This window comes from Cetorhinus maximus, chromosome 14 (assembly GCF_964194155.1).
Source record: "Cetorhinus maximus chromosome 14, sCetMax3.hap1.1, whole genome shotgun sequence".
In the NCBI taxonomy this organism is placed as follows: Eukaryota; Metazoa; Chordata; class Chondrichthyes; order Lamniformes; family Cetorhinidae; genus Cetorhinus; species Cetorhinus maximus.
Window position 1 is genome coordinate 21659858 of NC_135892.1, and position 21128 is coordinate 21680985.

At 42.6% G+C, this 21128-nt stretch overlaps 1 protein-coding gene across 1 annotated transcript in view; it reads left to right on the forward strand.

Annotated features, from left to right (window-relative positions):
- The window catches only part of LOC144690076 (synapse differentiation-inducing gene protein 1-like), a 72306-nt gene extending 63106 nt beyond the window's left edge, over positions 1–9200 (forward strand). Inside the window, exon 4 of the mRNA XM_078557584.1 lies at positions 8627–9200. Coding sequence (XP_078413710.1) covers positions 8627–8785 — 159 coding nt within the window. The 3' untranslated portion in view covers positions 8786–9200. The remainder of the gene's footprint in view (positions 1–8626) is intronic.
- Positions 9201–21128: the final 11928 nt, after the last annotated feature.

Below are 21128 nucleotides of genomic sequence, written 5' to 3' on the forward strand. Positions count from 1 at the left end.
GATGATGTGTGCCAGGTGGATCAAATCCAAGAGGGAAACGTGATCTTGTGATCACAACTGTTTTGCAATTAGTATTTTATTTCGAGACGCGTGCCTTGAATTCAGAAGTAATAAGATTACTGCAACTTCAGAGGTTTTAACAAAGGAAAAGATTTCAAGCACATACATAAGTCTACAAATTACTATTATAATAACAACTAAAATTCCTAATTAATCTGACTCCCAGTTACACCTCCATTAAGGCAACAGTAAAAACTAATAGATTTAAACACACCCAGGCAAAACAACACAATACCCTGGATAGGAGAATTCAAAGTGAGGTTTCTCAACCTTGGTTCCTGTAGACAGCAACTTGATTGCACAGAGGCTGGAGGCTTTTCACACTTGTGTTAGTTCTTAAAATGCCTTCCTTCTTACATATAGCCTCATCTCCTTTATACATGTTCCTCCCTTTTTAATGCAAATTCCATTGTTCCCATATGTTTTTGCAACTTTACTTTCTTCATAATATAAATATTTCATAGTACTAATTTTATCAGCAACCTTTGGGAAAAATAAACACACTGTTTGGCTTAGCTTCTTCTGGCTAGGTGTAACACCTTACCATCTCTTTGAAATTCAAACTAACCTAATTTATCTAAAAATGTAAATCTTTCTTACACCTCACATTCTAAAACTTCAGCCATGTTTACGTGTTTAGCATTTCAACCCTAGCTTCCTTTTTGATGACTCAAAAGCCTCCAGACCAGCTGTTTCCAATTCAATTAAATCTCCCCCACACACACATACACACAGAGATATTAATCCAAACCCCACAATTAGCCCTCTTTTACAATAAATCACAATAGTATTATGAAAATTATTATATTCCCATGACACCGAGGCCTCGTTTGCCCTCTCTGATGGATACAAAGACCTATGACACTATTTTACAAAAGAGCAGGGAACCCCTGGCCAACAATCATCCCTCAACCAACATCATTAAAACAGATCATATGATCATTTTCTCACTTGCTGTTTATGGGACTGTGCTGTGCACAACATGGCTGCTGTACTATACTGTACTATACTATACTATATATAGTACTATATGTACTATATGCCTATAGTATAACAGTGACTCCACTTCGAAAAGTACTTCATTGGCCGTAAAGCACTTGTGAACATCATGAGGTCATGAAAAGCGCTGTATAAATGCACATTCTTTCTTCTTTTCACACAGGAGACACATGTGAAGAAAGACAAAAGCACGGAAAAAGGGGAAATGGGTGGATTTTTTTTTACCCAGGGTATCAGACCAGTGGAGTTAGTAAAGCAATGAGATGGTAAATAAAAATGGATTCAGATGACATGTAGATATCTTTGGCAGAGAAAGGATTGAGGGATGAAGTGAGAGGTGCGCTGATAGGCTTGAACAGTTTCAACAAAGGATAGCCTTGCTGGGTTGGGAATGGTTACATTACTGGACTATTAATCCAGAGGCCTGTACTGATCAGCTAGGGAGGGAGTGTTCAAATTCAACCATGGTAACTTGAGTTCAGTATTTTTACATTTTTCTTAAACCTTGAAAGAACAATCCGGTCTCAGTAGAAAGCGACCATGTCGTTGTCGGTAAAAAAGTCCAACTGGTTCCCACAAGTTCGTTTAGGGAAGGAACCCTGCCACCCTTACCTAGTCTGCCTGTGTGTGATTCCAGTCCCACACCAACATGGTTGGTTCTTAGCTATTCTCTCTGAGGTGGCCTAGCAAGCAACTCGGTGCATCAACCTGCTAGAGGTGGGCAATAATCACTGGCATTGTTAGTAATGTCCACATCCCAAGAATGAACAAAAAGAGGATTCAATTAGGTTTTCCATTTCCTGAAAACTTCTGTTCATGAAGTACTTTTGAAACGTAGTCATTTTTTTAATGTAGGCAACAACGGATAATTTGCGCATGAACACAATCCAACAACCAGCAATGAGGTAATGACCAGATAATCTGTTTTAGTGATGTTCATTGAGGGATAAATTTTAGCCAAGACACGAAGGAGAACTCTCCAGTTCTTCAAACAGTGCCACAGTAATTTGTACATCCACCTGTGAGAGCAGGTGGGGCCTCAGTTTAACATCTCATTTGAAAGATAGCATATCCAACTGTGCAGCACTCTCTCAGTCCTGCATTGGAGTATCAGCCTAGATTTTGTGCTCGGGTCTGTGGAGTGGGATTTGAACCTGTGACTTTCAAATCAGAAGTATGAATGCTACTGTTGAACCATAGCTGATACCACTTGATATGACGACATTAAGCATTCACAGGATAAAATCTTACAGTTCCATTTATCTCACTGACTGTAACAAATTGAATCTGATGCAAATTTGAAAATGTCCAATAAATTAATACAAGGCCAGCCACAGTTTGTCAATCAGGGAAACAAATTGAATGTTTTGGAAAAGATCACAAACGTTTAAATGTGTACTTCTTCATTATCTGTTGAATTGTTTTACGTCTGTTGCTTAGAAACCTACTTGGTTGCTAAGAAACCTTCCATGTTTTAACGTATCATCAGCAATGTATTGAAACAATGGCATGGCCATTTGTTGCAGTATTGTAAAATTGAGTACTTAGTCCTCCATTAGATATTAATATCTTGCATGTAATCAGGATTATTAAAAGAATAAATCATGAGAGCGACAGCCAAATTCTTCTCATTTCTCTGTAAGTGCAGAGCTTTCTAAGACGAATGGATAAAAGCCATTAAAAGTCTACACCCTGCATGTTGTCACCACTGATATGAGCTACATTAGTAACTAACAGAATCACAAACTAGGCCTATTCGTACACAGGGGTCGATTTTCACTTGCGTTACTTGTACAGTAACAACCTCAAAGTGGGGTCAGCTGCCATATCGTCCCTGTTAATACCGGTGTTGTGGCTGGCTCCATTTTGAAAGGGCCGTCTGCCCACCTGTTTCGGGCAATAGAATGTTTTTAATATGGAAGCCGGGGCCCTGTGATGTAAATACAGACCCCCAATACCATCTTCACTCAGAACTAGTGGAGGCTACACTGAGGAGGCACTGACCGATTCCACAGAAGGTAATTATGCATTAATTTCTGAGTGCACATCCATGGTCCACAAAAATACTCTGGGCCGCTGCAATGCCAGGGTCTCCACCCACCACTGTCACGACCTTTCCGCACTCCCCTCCTCCCCTGCATTGTACATTGGCCCAAACCCAATCTTGAGGTCTCAATCCAGCGAGCTGTACCAGATTGCCTTTCATATATATGGTGCTCCAATCACCCATAGGAGAAGTTTAGCCCCTTATCCTTTATTTCAGTTGTCAGCCATAGCTCCGTGAGTAACACTATTGTCTCTCATGAACTCAGGGTGTTCCAAAGTGTTTTACAACCGCTGCAGTACTTTAAAGTGTAGTCAATGTTGTAGTGCAGGAAAAGTGCCAGCCAATTTGTGCACAGCAAGATCCCAGAGACAGTAATGTGGTAATGACCAGATAACCTTTTTTTTTAAGTGATGTTGGATAAGGAATAAATATTGATCAGGACGCCTTCTCTTTGAAACCCTGATTTTTTTTTTTCTTCCCTCCTGGGATGTGGGCATCATTGCTCATCCCTAATTGCCCTTAAGAAAGTGGTGGTGAGCTACCTTCTTGAATTGTTGCAGTCCACAGTGCCATTGGAAGGGGTTCCAGGAGTTTGACCTAGTGATAGCTGGTGATATAGTTCCAAGTCAGGATGGTGTGTTGCTTGCAGGCACTGGTGATCCCATGTGTCTGCTGCCCTTGTCTTTCTAGATGGTAGAGGCCGCGGCTTTGGAAGGTGCTGTCGAAGGATCCTTAGTGAGTTGCTGCAGTGCAATTTGCTTATGGTACACACTGCTGCCACTGTGCATTGGTGACGAGGGAGTGAATGTTTAAGGTGGTGAATGGGGTGCTGATCATGCAGGCTGCTTTGTCCTGAATCTTTGCTCTGGGGTCTTTATCTGAGAGGTCACTCAGGACAGGTTTATGATTCAAAAGGATGAAAACCCAATCAGTGCTCACTATCATGCCTCCTTTCCATTAAACCTAACACACAGAGACACTATTGGGCTGTGTAAACACAAAATGCCTTGGCCTGCTAAGGAAATGTTGGGAGGCAAACACATGATTAACATTTTGATTCTAGCCAACTGAAGCAGAAAGTGAATTGAACAGACAACACTTGACAGAGACAAATGTGAATCAATAGAGAAACGAGCCCTTCACACTATCTTACCAACCTTGGATTATGCTGAGTCTCTGCTTGAATTCAATCTTCCTCAGCTATTTGTGTGACCCCCAAACAACTGCGCGTGAAACATTTCTGGAACATGCAATGACCTCCCGACAATTAAATAGAGCAGCTGTTGCAGTGCTGTGTTGCGTAAGGGATGATGGAGTGGGTTATTCCACTGGCTCATAAAAAAAATGATTTAGTAGTTTTATTCATCAGTTACTCAACACAAAGAAAATCGTTGTGTATTATACATCATTTTTGTGTATATGCTGGCTTTCCATAGTACTGCTATGCATTGTCTTTATGGTGCTTTGCTGTAGAATTGTGCAAGTAGAAACCAGGCTTCATTGTGCCCTTTGCTGTGTATAAAACAGGTCCAATGCTGCCCAATTTCAAGGCCCAAAGTCCTACGCCCAAGGATCCCTGAAAAACCTCCAACTCAAGAGTGAGTCAGGCCATTTTTCAGTCCGCTTCAAACAGGCCTTAGAACTCTCATGTTTGGAAATGCAGGGCCCAAGGCCTGCTTCAGACCCATCTGCTAAATGGGTCCAGCAAGGCCTCGCCCTGGTTACTTCGGCAACCACTGCCAACGAAATTATTCTTAAAAAAAAATCATCCCTGTGGAACTCCTCCTGCCTTTATTAGATTCCTGATCATGATCAGCTCCCCCGCACACCACCCACCCCCCCACCAGCTCTGATTTTCCTCCCCTCCCAGGGATTTACTTGAGGGCCTACAGTTCTCAGTGAAGATGAATTCTCTTCTATTTGTAATGCGCAGCAGGTAGACTGAAAATATCAAATGGATTCCAGCCAGGAAAGGGTCAAGAACTGCAGCTTCACGTTGCTGCTATGCAGCTATTTTTGTAACGTTCTTTACGCCATAAATATGACTTATTTACATTTGAGGCAGCTGCAAAGGGTGTGCATGAATAATTAAAACCTGTCACTCCGGAATGTTACTGGCTGAATAAAGAAAGGGCGAGAGACACCCATTTCTCTAGCGCCTCAGCAACTTCGGCCTGTCCCAGAGCACTTTACGGCCAATTAAATGCTTCTGAAGTGCAGCCACCATTTTTAATGCGGGGAACATGCCAGCCAACTTTCACACAGCAAGATCCCACAAACAGCAAAGTAATACCAACCACATAATCTGTTTTGGTGGTGTTAGCTCAAAGATAAATACCAATCAGGACACGGGGGAGAAAAGCCTCCTCCTCCCCTTGGGACTATGGTGCCATGGGATCTTTTGCCCCCGCCTAAGAGCACAGACGGAGCTCTGGTTTAGCCTCCCATTCAAAAGGTAGTCCTTCCGACAGTGCATCGCTCCCTTAGTGGAGGTAACAACATCCTGACTCACGACCAAGGCAGCAATACACTTACAGGCCCAACAAGAAGGCCAAGTGAAATTAAGTCAGGCTGATGCAGTGACGGTATCCATGTAGGATACATTTCAGTTTGATGCTTCAATCGTGTGAACAATCACTGGAGGGGGGTGGTGGGGAAGTACAACTCAAAGAAAACTCTCCTGTTGGCTCCTTGCATTCTCTCCAGAGACCTGTGAAATTGACAGGAGAGAATTGTTTTTCATAATTGTGTTCTCGCCTTTTTCCCTCTCCCAAAGTCTGTGGTAAGGTTCTGAAGCGTCCCGGTCTAAAAAGTCCTTCTTTATAAATATAAGGTAGTCACTAACAAACCCAGTCCAGAATTCAGGAGAAACAGCTTTACCCAGAGAGTGGTTAGAACTCTTTTTCTTTATTCTTTCATGGGAGGTGGGTGTCAGAGGCAAGGCTAGCATTTGTTGCCCATCCCTAATCAGCCTTGAGCTGAGTGGCTTGTCAGGCCAATTCAGAGGCACTACAGAGTGAACCACATTTCTATTGTCCTGGAGTCACATGTGGGCCAGACCAGGTAAGAGTGGCAGATTTCCTTCCCTAAAGGGCATTAGTGAACCAGATGGGTTTTTACCACAATGGATGAGAGTTGCATGGTCACCATTGATGAGACTAGCTTTCAATTCCAGATTTATTCATTGAATTTAAATTCCACCACCTGCCATAGTGGGATTTGAACCCAAGTACCCAGAGCATTAGCCCAGGCCTCTGGATTACTTGCCCAGTGATATTACCAGTATGTCACCATCTCCCCCAGTAGAATGTAGAACTTCACAAGGTGAATAGTAGAGATAAGGGGAAGTTAGATAGTCATTTGAGGGAGAAAGGAATGGCAGGAGGCTTGTGCAGGATATAAATGCCAACATAGATCTGTTGGGCCGAATGGCCTGTTTCTTTTGCTGTAGAAGCCTTATAGATGATGACTGTTAGTTTGCTGTTCCCTGGATGGGGAGAATTTCTTTTAAAGGTGGGTAGAGAATATTGCAAAGCAAACTTAACTTTCAGCTTCTATACTGATCAGTACACCTCCTCCACATTGTCTCATATCCAAATCACCATAGCCTAGATTTTCATGAGAATCTGTCACTGATAATCACTCATCGCCTGCACATAACAATAATGAGGTGCCACTGTAAGAGCCATATTCCATTATGGGTTTCATTTTAAAGTATCCAAGGAACATATGTAAAAAGCTTATGTCAGAAATATATAATCTTTGCTGTATCTCGTCAAACAATCAGATTCCAGAGCTTTGTTCAGTCAGGTGTCTGATAACACCAATCCTTCAATAACCCTTCAACCAGTCAGGCCCCAGAACAAGAGACCATTATCCTGTCAACTAATCAGACATCAAAACACATATAAAACAGATCCCTAATAGCCTTGCCTCTTCAGCCAATTATATCCCCAAGAACACTGCCCATCCACCAATTGGAACCAGGATGTAATTAAGTCCAAAACCATGAAACCATGACCCCATCAGATTCCTGAACCACGTCTGTTGTTATTTCTGATTGGTTCCACCCCTCCATGATTGGACTCTTGTTTCAGACTCTGCTTCCCAGCTACATGCACCAGGTGTCAGAGCCATCACATCCTGATCCTCACCTCACCACTCCCCTCGCAGTCCCCAATTCCAGCTGCACTGCTGTTCCCCTCACCACTCCCTACATCACAAGCCAATTGAGATCATACAAACTAGGAGCAGTAGGCATTTCAGTCCATAGAGTCATCGAGTCTGCTCTGCCATTCAATAAGATCATGGCAGATCCGATTGGAGCCTTAATTCCACTTTCCTGCCTGCCGACCACCCCCCCAGCCCATAACCCTTGACTCCCTTGTCAATCAAAAATCTGCCTAACTCAGCCTTGTATATAGTCAATAACCCAGCCTCCACTGCCCCACTGGAGGAGAATCCAAAGACTAATAACACTCTGAGTGAAAATTCTTTGTCGTCTTAAATGGGAGATCCCTTATTTTGAACTCTGTCCCCTAGTTCTAGATTCCCCCACAAGAGATAACATCCTCCAGCATCTACCTCACCAATCCCCCTCAGAATCTCAATCAGGTCACCTCTCATTCTTCTAAACTCCAATGTGGAGAAGCCCAAATAGGGAAGGCAATTCAGGCCATCTTTTTTCACCCAACTGGAATGGCCCTACAGTTCTTAAGCGATTCAAGGGGTTTTGCTCCTGCCTCCTCTCTCTGAAGTCCCCTCTAAGTTTTGAGCAGTTTCTGTGATAAAATAATTTCTGATGTCAGTTCTAAATTTGCTTTTACTCATTCCGCCTGTGACATCTACTTCCAGTTTAATTCAAATTCCCAGCTTACTTTTTCCATACAATTTGCAATCTTATATTCCTGTACAAGATCACAACTCAGACATTTTCATTCAAGGCTGAAAAATTATTGGTCTTTCCTCACAGCTCAGCTCAGAATAGTGTCATGGGATTTTTGAGGTCCGCCAGAGAGGGCAGAGGGCATGTTGGTTTACTGTCTTATATGAAAGATAACGCCTTGAACAAGGCTGCACCCCTTCAACCCTGCACTGGAGTGTCAGCCCAGATTATGTGCCTAAGTCCCCTGAGTGGGACTTGAACCCACAACCTCTGACTCAAAAATGTGATTGCTAGCACCACACCACATGCTGATATGCTGACATATGCACTTTCCCCTAAGCCCACGCTCAATGCTTAAATGCTATCGTTGGGTACCTGAGCACACTTCTGGAAAGATACCTGAAGTGGTCTATTCCTCAACACTAGCATATTTTACCATGAAGAGCACAATACTCACAATATAAAGACTTTATAAACAGCCGTATATTTCAAAGTGTTATGATGCGATACAATTTTTCTAAGAAATGTTGATAAGCAGCTTTGGTTGAAGAGACAGTTTCATCATTGAATAACTGATGTAAAGTGTGCCATGCCTCACTGTTCAAAACTATTTATTTTTATTCATTCCTCTCTAGACCAACAAGGGTGTGGCGAAGGGAGATTACCACCATGCGAGCTCCAGCTCCAGGCGGGCCCTGTTCTTGGCCGTGCTCTCCATCACCATTGGAACTGGCATTTACGTGGGTGTTGCCGTGGCACTGATAGCCTACCTGTCCAAGAACAACCATTTGTAGGACTCTGACCTAGGTGGACACACAAGTAGCTCTTTGGCATGTGACCTCTTGAGACACGCAAGAGAAGTCCCAAAATCAGAAGGCGAGCTGGGCAGCTCCAACACGGCCAATGGAACATTTGATTAAAACAAAAACCTCATCAGCGTTCATTATGCCGATCAATCGCATCAGTGTACAGTATTAGGAGAACAGAAGACCAAGTGTTTCCCAAAAGTAACCCGGGCTCTAACTGGTAATTCAGTCAGCTAAACAAGGAGGAAGCTTTGCCCCAAATGTAAGGATGAGGCAGCTTTTCAGAAGTGTGTTAGAGCAATGACAATAATGTAGAAAATTTGTTCAAGCTGTCCTGATAGCTTATGGTAGTTTTAGAAACAGTTTGTGAAGATGAGGCTCTCCAAAGTATCTCTTTGCTTCTTTCTTGTCTCCTTCTGTTGCTCCAAGGCCTTTGGTAAATGACCAGACTGAAAACCGGCTACCAGACTAGACCCCCCCGCCAACCCCCCACCCCCCACCCCCACCTCCCCCCCCCACCCCCACCCCGCCCCCCCCCCACCTCCCCACCCGCCCCCCCAACCACCAGTTCTCTTCTGTCCTGCTTCAATGAATCTCTGTAGACAAGCACTTGGCTTCTCAAGGACATCTTTTCAAATGGCACCTCCCACCTTCAGCCACTGGTTTGTCCTGAGTCAGCTGACCAGCCACATTTGGAGTGAGGCTTCACTTGGTTGTAGAATCCACCGAAGGAAGGGTTCTCACTCCTAGCGGCCACCTGACAACCATCGGCTGGAGACGTAGGGGTCCTGTCACCAGATGAGGATGGCGCCAGGCTTAGCAGTTCAGTTATGATCAGCCAAGTCTCTGACCGAATGCGCAGGCTCTAGCCCAGAGAACGAGTGTGGTGTGAGTCTGTGAACTTCATCAATTGGACGATCTGCACCTTGATGCCTTTCATGATTGAATGGCTTGCTAATACTCAGGATCAAGGCACCCACATGCATAATGGTTCCAGACCTCATTACAGCCTTGTCCTAAACATAGACAAAAGAGCTGAGTTCAAAGATTAAACAAAGTGATTGTCCTTGACATCGAGGTAGCATTTGACCGAGTGTGACATCAAGGAGCCCTAGCAAAACTGGAGTCAATGGGAATCAGGGGGAAACCTCTCCACTGGTTGGAGTCATACCTAGCACAAAGGAAGATGGTGGCGCTTGTTGGAGGTCAATCATCTCAGTCCCAGGATATCACTGCAGGAATTCCTCAGGGTAGTGCCCTAGGTCCAACCATCTTCAGCTGCTTTAGCAATGACCTTCCACATATCATAAGCTCAGAGGTGGGGATGTTTGCTGATGAATGCAGTGTTCATTCCCATTCATAACTCTCAGATAATAAGATAGTCCAGGCCCACATGCAGCAAGACTTGGACAACATTCAGGCTTGGGCTGACTAGTGGCAAGTAACATTTGTGCCACACAAGTGCCAGGCAATGACCATCTCCATCGAGAGAAAGTCTAACCATTTCCCCTTGACATTCAGCATGATTACTATCGCTGAATCCCCCACAATCAACATCCTGGGGGTTACCATTCTGCCATTTTATTACCTCTTTGACAAAAAGAGAATATTGTTTGGCTAAATCCAGCAATTAAATTTTGAATCAATTTCCTTTCAGAGGCTTCAAGAACAAAGAGCAACAATCTTAAAATCTAAGAGCCAAGCCACACAGGCCCAAAATCAGGAAGCATATTTTCACATAAAGGGTAGTAGAAGTATGAAACTTACTCCTCAAAAGGCTCTTGATGTTCAGGTTCAATTGGAGCTTTCAAAATTGAGATTGATATATTTTTGTTCTGTAAGACTATTGAGGGATATGGAGCAAAGTTGGGTGAAGGGAGTCGAGTACAGATCAGCCATAAATGGTGGAGCAGGCTTAAAGGGATGAATGGCCTCTCCCTGTTCCTAGGTAATCTTTGTTTATATTGATTCAAAAACATAATTGAAACAGAAACGGGACAACTTTTGTTTTATCCCAGCATTGTTCCCGTTCCACGGGCTTAAAGGCATTGTTACCTCCCAGATCAAACAGCTTCTACCTTCTCTAAAGCAGCATACCCTAATGTGAAGGTGTATCTGACATCATTAATGTCATGAAGCCAAACTCTAGCAGTTTAATGATCTCTAACTGTGCCTGGAAGTTGAAACCGGGCATGGTTCTATAATCAATTGATTCTTACGAGTAATTAAGCAAAAGGTTCTTTCAGCAGAACTGAAAGCTTGCTTCCTCAAAGGACTTGTAGCAACTGATTCTCCTCTCAGTTCAAACTGCTAATTGTTCTCTACATCTAGCACAGCCTTCCTTTCTTTGTTTTAACAAACCCTTATTCCCATTCCCCGACAAGCTTGGCATCATTTAAATTCTACTCCTTGACTTGTCCCATTTTCACTCTTATTATTTTCATCGACCTAAACTTTGGTTCAGTGGGAGTCTGAAGGTGATGGGTTCAAGTCCGACTCCATCAACTCAACTACATAATCTAAGTCAACACTTCTAGTGCATTACTAAGGGAGTGTTGCACTGCTGGAGGTGTCATCTGTTAGTTGAGACATTAAACTAAGGTCCTGTCTACCCTCTCAGGTGCATGTAAAAGATTCCACGGGACTATTTTGAAGGAAAGCTGGTGTCCTGACCAATATTTATCCCTCAACCAGATTCACTAAAAGCAGATCATATGGTCATTATCATATTGCTGTTTTGGGGACCTTGCTATGCATACATTGGCTATTATCACACCATTTTCTACTCATGTCTACAACCTAGTAAAACTAATCATAAAGGGGAAATGATAACCCATTGTCATTGGGCGAGTTGATACTTTACCATGGCCTCTGATCAGAATTGTGTACAATTATGCGGTCAGTGCTGCCACACTGACACAATGCCATTAATCACATCCACAGGAAAACTCCTGAACTTTAATTGGAAAGGGAAAAGTGTGGATTACCAAACCTCACCCTCAGTTACAGCTGTGCAAATGTACACCAACACAGCTGATTTACAACAAAGTCCTGGCTTAGTCCTAGAATTCAACACGCTCAACAGGATTCCACCAATTCTTGAAGAGGAGAGTCTTTACCGAACCTTTATGCTAACTGTGGTATCGAGGGATTGAAATGCTTTTGCAGCTAATCACACCTACTCAATGTGAAATCTGGTTAAAGCAGGATAAGAACAACTTACCTGGAGCATGTAGAAATGTCCATAAAAGTGAAACTTAAAAACAAATTGATTTGACAGTACTGATTTAGTCACTTAACACATTCCTGAAAGTTAAGCATGCAGAAGGTAAAAAAGGTAATTGTATGTTATTTTGAATTTTGCAGTTAATGTATGCCCTATTGTTACCAAAATGGTTTAAGTTCTATTTGCATGTAAAATTGGATGTGTATTAATCAGAACATAGAAGATCACAGGAGTGGTGCATTACCCATTTATGGATATATATATTATATATATATATTGAGCTACCACAGTGCCATTGGCGTATTTATTGTTTATATTTTTCTGACTACTCTTGGATGGGTTTTAGCTTCAAAGCTCAAAGTAAAACTTATATATACTTTGTTTTCATTAGAATGAAATGTAAACCAAGCACTGGGAGATGGCAGCTAGTGTCCATTTAAACTGTTGGACTAGTTAGCCAGTGAGAGGCTGTGACCAATGTCCATCAAAACCCATTGGACTAAATGGTTCTGGAGATAGCGTGACAAGTATCTATAAAACACATTGCGCTAGATGGCCTATGGAAGATTGTGGCTGGTGCCCCTTCGAATTTGGGTGAAGAATTTTTGACAAAGGTTGATGAAAACAAGCTATTGGTACTATTGGGACTAATACCCAGTGTTGTTTATTAGGGGCTGAAAATAAGGTTTACAGATTATGATCTATAATGAAAATATGTCACTTTAAAAAATTAAACACACCTCCATAAATTTAATTGCTCTATTTAATAATTCGAACTAATCATAAATCTCGCTCTTAATGTTGCTCTGATCCTGACAGTTTTGCGAGGTAATGTTGATCATGCCACTTATGATTTATTTGTCATAAACACCTACATTTAATACATATTCAGCTATAAATTGAAGTTGATGGAATACAGACTGCTGATTCACTGTCGCCCATTTTGCATTACGAGCCAAGACATAATGATATCCCCTACACATTGGGTCGGACTTTCTTTAGAGTGCCATGTTTAGTTCTTGGGCACCACACCTCAGGAGGGAGATATTGACCATGGAGGGAATGCAGCACAGATTTACCAAAATGATGCACTGGGCTTAAAAGGTTAAATTCTGAAGACAGGTCACTTAAATTTGGCTTGTGTTCCCTTGAGCTTAAAAAGTTGTGTGGTAATCTACTGGAGTTGTTTAAAATTATAAAATAATTTGATGAAGTAGATACAGAGAAACACATTCTGCTGGTCAGACAAGGGGCACAATCTTAAAATTTGAGTTATACCACTTAGGAGTATATTCTTGACGCATTTTTTACACAAAGGCTAGTGAAAATCTGGCGCTCACTCCCGCAAATAGTTGTGGACTCTTGGGGCTTCCAAGACTGAGATGGACAGATCTTTGTTAGATAAGAGATATGGAACAATCCTGGATAAATGAAGTTGAACTATGATCTAACTGAATTCCAGAACTGCACCGAGGTGCCGAAAGGTCTCCTCCTGATCTCTGTTTTGTTAACTGGTCTCCTGTGTCTCTTATGATGCAGTTGCACCATTAAAAAAAAATGTCCCTACTGGCCAAGTAACTCCATCCTAAAGAAACAACCAGGAAGCTTCCCATTGTCCCAGAAAACCATAGCTGTTTATGGTGCCCGTGGGGCATAAACCTCTCAGTTTTGAAATAAGTCAGGGATGATAGTATAAAACAAGTAATAGTGAATTGGCAACCCATTTTAACTGTGCTCCACTTTCCTCTCACATGAAATCAATGGATGGAGTGTAAAACAGGCAGCCAGTTTGCTAACACCCGCTTTGCACAACCAACCAAGAACAATTTCACCCCAATGTTTCAAACTGACATCCTTCCTCTTGTGCGTCCCACTGTTCTTCTTCCTTTAACTGTGATGATTTTGATTTACATTAATTTTTGCTGATTGCACTTCTAGCCTCACACTTAGAGATAGACGAGGCAGGGAAGAAGAAATGATTATTCCACCCCCCGCCCCAAACCCCACCCACCAACCCCGCTGGCCCTGCGTGGAGGCAGAAGGAATGGTTGAGAAGAATTTTGCTTCACCCTATTTCCAGGGCATGAGAACGGTGTGTGCGTGTGATTGCAGTAAAGGCACTGGACAGCAGGGAACTTGGCCAATACATTTATGATGGCACTACCTGGAACAAGTAGCATACAATTCTTTCTTCATCACAAACAGAAGTTTGGTGAGAAGACAAAAGGAGAATATTTGTGTTATCATCTTCCAACAGAAGTCTATCATAATAAAGGTCTGGAATGCTTGAAAGAGATCTTCAAGGCCTCTTCCCACAGATGGCAATGAGTGACTACCAAAGACAACATTTGAGCTTCAATCTATATGTAGCTCACTGTTTCAGAGATTGCGATTTTCCACAATGTCCCGCCAAAACTCATGGCAGTCTGTCTCAAAGGTAAATTCACTTCCACCCCTCCAATTAATGAAACATGCTTAATGTTCAGCCTGCTTTCATGAGCTTAGTTTAAACTACCACCATTACAGAGGAGACGTTCAAACAAAAGCAGAAATATAATATGTCTTTTCCCATTTGTTTACTCATCTCCTTCCACTTGTTTGTGTATTTCCACTCATGGGTGCACCTTGACCAGAGGGCCAATTACCAGTAACACCACTCATCAAGCTCTAATATCAGTTGTAGATTTACGGAACTTAATGTATAATAAAGTGACATTGCAAAATAAAACATTCTGGCAGTTCTGCAAATGAATAAATGTGTGGCAGTTGTGTGCATCATTGGAGCAGATCTTTCAGGGAGGCCAATGTACAGAGTTGAACGCTCCCAATCATAAATGATTGTCTGCTTCTTCCAGCATGGAGTTAGAAACAAGGATCAGATAGGCCTCGAGCATGACTTTCTAAGCTAGCAATCATCATCAGTGACAATGGCGGACAAACGCATAATGTGTTCATTTGAGATTCCGTTGTTGGCCAACTAATAAAGGCATTAACCAATTTATTTTGTCAGAGAAGAACACAAAATGTTAAGAAGTAGTGCCTTATTGTCAGCTTTGCACCTCCACCTTCCATAAACTTCTGTTCGTCCAAAACCCTCCACTAAGCCATCCACCTTCGGGAGCAAAGCGCTGCAGATGCTGGAAATCTGAAATGAGAACAGAAATGCTGAGAACACTCGGCAGATCTACCAGCACCACTGGAGAGAGAAACAGAGTTAATGTTTCAGGTCAGTGACCTTTCATTAGAACTTCCAAGCTGACATTGGCTCTTGATCTTGATCTCCAATATCCCATACCCACTTTCCCCTGGTTTAAATACCTTAACGGCCTTGCTTCTCCCTATCTCTGAACTCCTCCATCCCTAGAAAATCACCTCACTGCCTAATCGCCCCCTGCAAAAAAAAAAACTCTCTTTCTGCATGGATTCATCCCATTCTCACTTTCGATCACTTTGATCCCATCAGCCCATCTCTGTTTGAAGCAATGATGCATCCTGGACTTGTTGGCTTTCTAGCTCTGCCCTTGTAACCTTACACTGGGTGGAAACCTCAGCCGTTGTCTTTTTAGAAATTAGCCGATGATTTACATTTGCACGAGTTCAAGTCCCCCTCCAGAAACTTGAGCACATGATCCAGGCTGACATTCCCAGCGCTGCACTATCAGAGCTGCCATTTTTCAGGTGAGATGTTAAACTGAGGCCCAGTCAGCTTTTACAGGGGGATGCAAAAGATCCCAGGACATTATTTCAAAGAAGAGCAGGGGAGTTCACCTCTGCCCTGGCCAACATCTATCCTGAAAGCAGTCATTGAAAAGCAGGTGACATGATCACATATCTCATTGGTGCTTGTGGGATCTTGCCGTGCACAAATCCACTGCTGTGTTTCCTGCCTTACAGCAGTGAAACACTGCAAATGTACATCATTGGCCGTGAAATGCTTTAGGATAATCTGAGGCTGTGAAGTTTGCTTTATAAATGTAAGTTAATTTCTTTAATTTTGTGTCCTGGTCTCTCACCAACTCTGTCCTGGAATCAAGATGTGAACATACAAATTAGGAGCAGGAGTAGGCCACTCGGCCCCTTGAGCCTGCTCCTCCATTCAATAAGACCATGGCTGATCTGATTTTAACCTCAATTCCACATTCCTGCCTGCCCCAATAACCTTTCACCTCCTTGCTTATCAAGAATCTGTCTACCTCCGCCTTAAAAATATTCAAAGACTCTGCCTCAACCACCTTTTGAGAAAGCGAATTCCAAAGTCTCGCAACCCCCTGAGAGCAAATTTTTTCCTCATCTCTGCCTTAAATAGGTGACTCCTCGTGAAACAATTGAGTTATCCCATCATTCGATGCAGCATCGTGATCACTTATAATTTTACTAAGAATTCTTCATTTTTAAATAGATTACACTGCTGGAGTAGCATACTAGTCATAAGAGAACCTTTTCTATCATCAACAGTCAGGCTTCTGACTCAATTTTTTTTTAAAACAAGATCCTCTTCATTCTTGCCTTAGCGCTGGCACAGTCATCATATATAAATGCACTTATTAATAATTTGACATTGCCAACCAATCTCATGTGCCAGGGTTTAAATGTACCTTATCTTTCTTGGACAAGATAATGATGATTTATATTTCATGTCTGAGGTGCCTTATCAATTCTGTTTTTTTTTCCACAGACAATGATTCTTCTCATAAATCACAGAAGAGGAATGGGTTCCCATTATTTAGAAGTTAAAGGAATTTCTTATTGTGTGCATTAGATGAAATAAAGTCATGCTCTGCCTCTCAGGCAAGTGAATAACATACATTCAAATAAAGACCATCAAAGTAAATGCATAGTTATAGGAATGGTGGGGCTAAATAGCGACAGAAAAGGAAACCCTCTTGTGAAGAAAGAGGACATGACTGAGGTACTGGATTTGTCTTGAAAAAGGAAGAGGAGGACATCACAGAAGAGGAAGGGAGGTGGTAGAGATATCAGATAAGAAAGTGTTATATAGTTCAGCATCACTCAAAGTTAACAAGCCATCGGTTCCCGATAGGGTGCATCCTAGGTTGCTGAGGGAAGCTAAGGTGGAGATAGCCAAAGCTCTGAACACAATCTTTCAATCCTCCTTGAGTATGAGAGTAATGCCAGAGGACTTAAAGATTACAAATGTTACACTCCTGTTCAAAAGGAGGGAGGGAAATAAACCTGGTGACCACAGATCAATCAGTCTAACTCAGGCTGGTAAACCACCAGAGACCATTGTCAAGGACAAAATCAATTCTCACTTGGAGAAACATGAGTTAATAAAGGTCAGACAGGCTGGGCTTGTTAAAGGAAAATCGTGTCTAGCTAACCTGATTGAGTTTTTTGATGAAGTAACACAGATGGTTGATGGAGGTAGGGCAGTAGACGTTGTATGCATGCATTTTCAGAGCACATATGATAAAGTAACACTCAACAGATTTATGTGGAAAATAGAAGCACATGGGACAGTGGTAACCTGCACACATAATTGGCTCAAGGATAGGAAGTGGAGAGTAGTGGTGAATAAACTAGTTTTTCAGACTGGAGAGAAGAATGTTGTGGGTTCTGCAGGGGCCAGTATTAGGACCATTGCTTTCCTGGCCTGGTCTTCAGCATAGGGAGTACAATTTCAAAGTTTGGGTGGATACAAAACTTAGCAGCATAGCAAAAATTGAGCATGATAGCTGACCTCAGGAGGACATAGACAGGTGAAATGGGCAGACACATGGCAGATGCAGTTTAATATGGAAAAGTGTGAAGTGATGCACTTTGGGTGGAACAACATGGAGAAACTGTATAATCCAAATGCGCTATTCTGAAGAGATTGCAACAGCAGGGAGACCTATGAGTGCATATTCACAACTCTTTGAAGGTAGCAGGGCAAGTGAATAAGGCAGTTAATATCATTCAGATATATAGATTTAAGCCCATGAAATAATGTCTAACCCAGGTTTGATACAGGTTTAGCATAACTTCCCTACTTTTCAATTCCATCCCTCTAGAAATAAAGGCAAGTGTTTGCTTTGCTTTTTTTTTATGACCTTGCTAACCTGTAGCACAACTTTTAGTGATTGATGTGTTTGTAGCCCGAGATCCCTTTGTTCCTGTACCCCACCTAGACTTGCACCTTCCAAGTAATAAGCGACCTCCCTTTTCTTCCTGCCATAATGTACTACCTCATATGTATCTGTGTGAACTTCATTTGCCAGTGGCTTGTCATTCTGCAAGTTTATTAATGCCCTCCTGTAATTTGTTGCAGACCTCCTCAAGTATTGACTATCACCCCGTTCCCCTACCCCCACCCAGCTCCCGCTATGTTGGTGTCATTTGCAAATATAGAATTTGTGCTTTTTTTTGTCCAAAGTCCAGAATGTTAAAGTGAATTGTGTGCAGGAGTGTTCCCAGCACTGATCCTTGTGGAACACCATTTCCCACCTTCTGCCTTCTGCCACTCTCAATAACTACCCTTTATGCCCACTCTCTGCTTCCTATCTTGAAGGCAGCTAGCAATCCATTCTGCTACATGTCCCCTGACTCCACATTCTCTGACCTTACTCATTTGTCTATTATGAAGCACCTTGTCAAAAGCCATTTGGAAATCCAGGGGCAGGATTTTTATCTTGTCCGACGGGCGTGGCAGGCGCGCCCGGGAGCAGTCACGAAACCATCCACGACTGGGCCCCAACCACGATTTCATGCTGGCTGGCCAATTAACGGCCAGTCGGTGTGAATCGCTTGCTGCAACGCTGAGCACTGCCGGGGTGGGGGTGGGAGGAGGGCAAGCGCCGAAGTTTGCTCTTGCGCATGGTTGCGCGCACTGAATGCTCCCTGAAGGCACAGAGCTGCCCCAGGGAGCTGAAGAGTTTTAAAAACATAAATAAAGAATTTAAAAATGGTAGAAACATGTCCCCTCATGTTCACATGAGCAGGGACATGTTAAGAATCAGTTTTAAAAGTATTTTTTAAATCACCGGTCAAAACTTCATCCCGCCCATGGATGAGGTTTCGCAAAAAATGCAAAGGCCACTTGGCCTATTTGCCCACCTGCCAACCGAGCGATTGAATGGGCAGCGAAAAATCTGATTTAATTAATTGATTAAGAGCCTTAATGCCTCTTAATTGTCGGCGGGCGCGCTGCCGCCTCTCGCGCGCGCCCACCAAGCAAAAAAATCGCGAGAATGTCCACTCATGTTGGGACGCTCAGCCAACGTCATCATGCACTATTTTGCTCTAGTTTGGGTCAAGCGCGCACCACCCGACGAGGGAAAATTCTGCCCCAGATCAATTACATCTACTGCATTACCATTGTCGACTCTCTCAAAAAATCCAGTAAGGTCGACCAAACAAGGTTTTCCCTTTTGTGATCTATGCTGACTATTCATTATTATACTTTTTGTTTTTAGATATTGTTCTATTCTCTCCTCTAGTAGGGATTCCATTATTTTTACGACCACCGATCTTAAGCTCACTGGTCTATAATTCCCTAGGCACATTCTTTCCCAGTTCTTAAATAAAGGAATTACATTAGACATCCTCCAGTCCCCGATACTATATGTTTTTCAAGTGAATTATGAAATATGTGTAGTAATGTTTCTGCTGTCCCTTCCCTAGACCCTTTCAAAATACCATTGATGTAATCCATCTGGGCCAGAAACTTTATCCTCTTTAATCTTAACTAATTTATTCAATACATCTTTATCTTATTGCTTAATCTCATCATTCAATGTCATGTCATGATAACGCTTTCAAAGAGCCAGCCTAAGTGCATCAGTCTGAATTGCCTCTAATATAAAAGCAAAATACTGTGAATGCTGGAAATCTGAAATAAAAACAGAAAATGCTGCACACGCTTAACAGCTCTGGCAATGCCAGCGGACAGAAACAGAGTTAACCGGCTGGATTTTCATTACCGAGACAGATAACTCAAGTAAGGGAATTTCCCACCTCGACAGACCTGCCTCAGTAAAAGGTGCCCCGTCAGACTCAATTTTTTGCTCTGGGGTGGGGGTACTGCAATGGAGAGGGTGTGGAATAGAGTCAGGCCCGCTGCCCCTGGAAGCAGACTGGAGGTGGCCACAAGGGCAGTCAAGTGCCAAGGCCTGCCTTGGTTCTCTAGCACTTTGTTCCATTTGTTTGTTTACATTTTAGGCCCTCCAGCCCTCACCCTCACAGCCCCTAATGAGGCCTCACTGAGAGCCCAGACTCTCATAATAGGATAATGTGAGTGAGTTTGGTGACACAGGTGCAGAGAATATTGGAAGCTTTATGATGTTATAAGTTATTTTTTATGTAATCTGTTTTGTCAGTGGCTCAATGTTTATTTGCACAAAATAAAGAGGTATCAAGTGCTTATAGTTTCTACCACTGATATTTTAAAGATCTAGTTGATTGACACTTTTATAGGGTCATAGCAACAGCAGTTTTTTTTGAAGAAAATCATGAATGTTCTTTTTAAAGCAGTTCCAGACATTAAATACTACGGGTTAATCAGTTCTTTACAGAATTTATACTGGGCAAATGGGCATGGAAGTGCCCTGAGTAGACGTGGAGAGTATGAGAGGCCATTGGGGATGGTTGGGGGGCATGATTTGGCATAGAAGTGGCATGGTGGGCATGAGTAAGACCTTACCTTTCAAAGGTTTTCCAAATCCAGACTCTGAGGGGCCATGAATCACGAGCCATGGAAAAGTTGACCTGATTCCATGAAAATGGTGGGTTGGGAGGCTGTGGTAGGAGATGCCTACCCCTGCAGTGGAGCCAGCCAGGTCGGGGGTGCAAGGTGGGAGCCCACTACCCGCATCTTTATCCTACGTCACCGAAAATTGGCTGCAAATCCCAAAATTGGGTCCCGTCCACCATTTTTAAAGGCTCCAGAATCCTTACAATTCTGTAAAAATCTGGCCCAACATTCCAGGTCGGTGACCTTTCATCAGAACTAGAAAATATGTCAGATGTTAAGTAAGAGACAAGGAAAGGTGAGAGGGGAGGAAAAGAACTAAAGGAAAATCTATGACAGGGTGGAAGACAAAGGAGATTAAATAACAAAAGGAATTATGGTGTAAGACAAAAGGGGGTGGTAATGGAAGAAACAAA